General features: G+C 37.5%; 1 protein-coding gene across 1 annotated transcript; it reads right to left on the bottom strand.

Annotated features, from left to right (window-relative positions):
* Nucleotides 1-363: 363 nt before the first annotated feature.
* On the bottom strand, nt 364-980 carry LOC143605771 (uncharacterized). The gene is made up of 2 exons (XM_077081764.1): nt 638-980; nt 364-527 (listed from the first exon to the last, which is right to left on the bottom strand). Exons 1-2 carry the CDS (start codon nt 978-980, stop codon nt 364-366), a joined length of 507 nt encoding a protein of 168 aa, XP_076937879.1.
* Between the last annotated feature and the right edge of the window lie 2,151 nt (nt 981-3,131).

Genomic DNA, 3,131 nt, shown 5'->3' with positions numbered 1-3,131 from the left:
TCAAGTATTAATAAGAGTTAGCAAGTTAATTAAAATGAAAAACTATGGTTAGTTTGACTTGATAGAATAGAATTGGGAAAATCAGAGAAGAGAGTAATTCGATCAATCAAGCATATCCATTCTAACTGATTAATTCGTTATTATAAAACTGTCCTGCTAACAACCCTAACGACCAACGACTCTACACTTTCTATTACAGACTCTGAATTATCACATAGTTACAAACTAGTCCCTGCACTATTTGCAGTTACAGAATTAGTCCCTGTACACTTTACATTGTAACAATACTCCCCTGTGTAAGCAAAAATCTTGTCCTTAAGATTGGAAATTAGGAAATCTGAGTTGCAGAGATTCCAAATCTTCTTATGTGACCTCAGTAATTGGTAAACTCTCCCAATGTACTAAAACCTTAACACCTTCTTTTGATCCTTTTTTAACGAATTGGCAATCCAAAATAGCTCTTGGTTGCACTACAAATCTTGGTGAATCAGGTAATGGGGTGACTGTAGTTGGAGGACCCATAGAAGCTTTCAATAAGGACACATGGAATGTGTAATGGATGTGAGCAGACTTTGGCAAGTCCAACTTATAAGCTACATGTCCAATCCTTTCTAACACCAAGTAAGGCCCAAAATACCTAGGATCAACTTCTTGTTCCTGTGATCTTTAAGAGAGTTCTGTACATATGACTGAAGCTTGACATAAACCCAATCACCTACCTTGAATTCTCTTTCAGATAGACGTTTATCTGCCATTTGTTTCATTTTGTTCTTAGCTTTAGCCAAATTAGTTTTTAAAGCAAACAACTTTATTTCTCTTTGTTGAAACCATTCTTCAAGAGAGTGAAGCTTAGTGTCATGGGGAATGCCATAAAGTGCCTCAAAGGGAGACATCCCAATTGCTGAATGAAAGGTAGTATTGTACCACCATTCTGCAGGTGTTAACCATTTGGGCCATTGTAGAGGATCATCCATGACCATGTAGTGCAAATAGGATTCAAGACATCTGTTAAATACCTCCGTTTGACCATCCGTTTGTGGATGATTAGCTGATGAAAAGGCCAACTGAATTCCTTGCAGTTTCATAAAATCTGTCCAAAAGTGGCTCAGAAAAATAGGATCCCTATCCGAAACTATAGTGTTTGGGCACCTACGCAGTTTAAACACATTATAAAAAAAAACTTGGGCAATGATAGTAGCAGTGTAGGGATGTGAGAGACCCATAAAATGTGCATATTTAGTGAATATGTCAACCAATACTAAAATGGAATCTTTACCATAAGCTTTCAGAAGCCCAAATATAAAATCCATTGAAATATTGGTAAAGACTGAGTTAGGTGTAGGAAGCGGCTGCAATAATCCTGGACTAGCCACCCTTTCATATTTTTCTTTATGACATGTAGTGCAATTTCTAACCCAATCTCTGACATCTTTGCTACACTTCTTCCAATAGAACAGTTGTTTAACCCTGTGCAAAGTTGGTAAATACCTAGAATGCCCCCCAAACAGGAGATGAATGAAATAAATGAAAGATGTCATGCCTTAATCATTGGTCACTTCCCACTGCTACCCTGTTCTTTCTTTTCAAAACAGTACCATCCCAAGTCCAATTCTTTATTTGAGATGTATGTTGAAACTTATCAATTTTAGCTTGCAACTTAGTATCAGATTCCCGACTTTTTTGAATTCTAGGCCATAGACATGGATCAATAGAACTGAGGCCCATTTGAAACAATGCTAAGCCCTCAACTCTTGATAATGCATCTGCAACTTTATTTTCAATCCCTTCCTTGTACAAAATTTCATAATCATAGCCTAACAACTTAGCTAACCATTTTTGTTGTAGAGGAGTAATGACTTTTTACTCCAAAAGGTACTTTAAACTTCTTCGGTCAGTTTTGATAATGAAATGTTTGACAATCAAATAATGGTGCTAGTGTTTAACAGCCATTAAGATTGCAAGCAATTCTTTTTCATAAACTGACATGGCCTGATGTTTTACCGAAATACCCCTACTAATAAAAGCTAAGGGATGGCCCTCTTGAATTAACACAACCCCTAACCCTTTAGAAGATGCATCAGTCTCAATAATGAATACCTTAAAAAAGTCGGGAAGAGTTAGAACAGGGGCTGAAGTGAGTGCCTTTTTTAGTTCTTTAAAGGCTTGTTCAGCTTCCAAAGTCCAAAAAAAATCCATCCTTCTTCAAAAGGTTGGTTAAAGGTCGAGAAATACTGCCATAAGATTTTAAAATTCTTCTATAATACCCGGCTAGGCCCAAAAGTCCTCTTAATTTCTTGACTGTTGTAGGAAGAGGCCATTTAACTACCGCTTCAATTTTAGTTGGATCAGTGTTGACACCTTCTTTTGAAATAATATGACCCATGTATTCAACCTGAGACCCTGCAAAGGTGCATTTAGATCTTTTGGCTAATAGAGAATTAGCCTTAAAGAGTTTAAGGATTGCCTCCAAATCTTTTAAATGTTGGTCCAAAGATGAACTATAAACCAAAATATTGTCAAAAAAGACCAGTGCACACTTTCTAAGTAATGGTTTAAAAGTGGAGTTCATCAATTCTTGAAATATTGCTGGAGCATTAGTAAGCCCAAAAGGTAACACCAAGAATTCAAAGTGACCTTGGTGAGTTCGAAATGACGTCTTATGTATGTCTAGTTCATACATTCTCACCTGGTGATAACCCAATCTTAAATCCAACTTGGAAAAAATAGTGGACCCTCCTAGCTCATCCAAGAGTTCATCTATCAATCGGAAGTCAAACTACCAAGAATATGAAGTACAACATTTGAATCTTAAGAATTGAGAGAGAATTTGGAGTATGAGTAAGTGTAAAATGAAGAAGATGGGTGTGTATATATAGGGTAAGGGTCAAAGCTTCTTTGCAAGGTTCTCTTTCATGTTTGCATGTAAATATATTGGTTAAACAAACAAGCAAAGCACAAAACAACAAACAAAATCCGTAAAATGTGCAGACAGGTCTAGGCGCCGCGCGACGGCCTCTCTTGCCCTGGTCACGCGGTGCAGCGTGTCCGGGGGGGGGGGGGGGGGCTGGTCCAGCTTGTCTAGTGTGGTTCCTTATGCGTTCGAAAGTTCGTTTTTTATGTATTTTAATCGT

The sequence above is a fragment of the Bidens hawaiensis genome, unplaced genomic scaffold (assembly GCF_021521415.1).
Source record: "Bidens hawaiensis isolate Kalapana, Puna unplaced genomic scaffold, B.hawaiensis_p1.1 tig00071327_1, whole genome shotgun sequence".
NCBI lineage: Eukaryota > Viridiplantae > Streptophyta > Magnoliopsida > Asterales > Asteraceae > Bidens > Bidens hawaiensis.
Note: the sequence above shows the minus strand (reverse complement) of the source record. Positions and strands in the feature narration are given on the sequence as shown.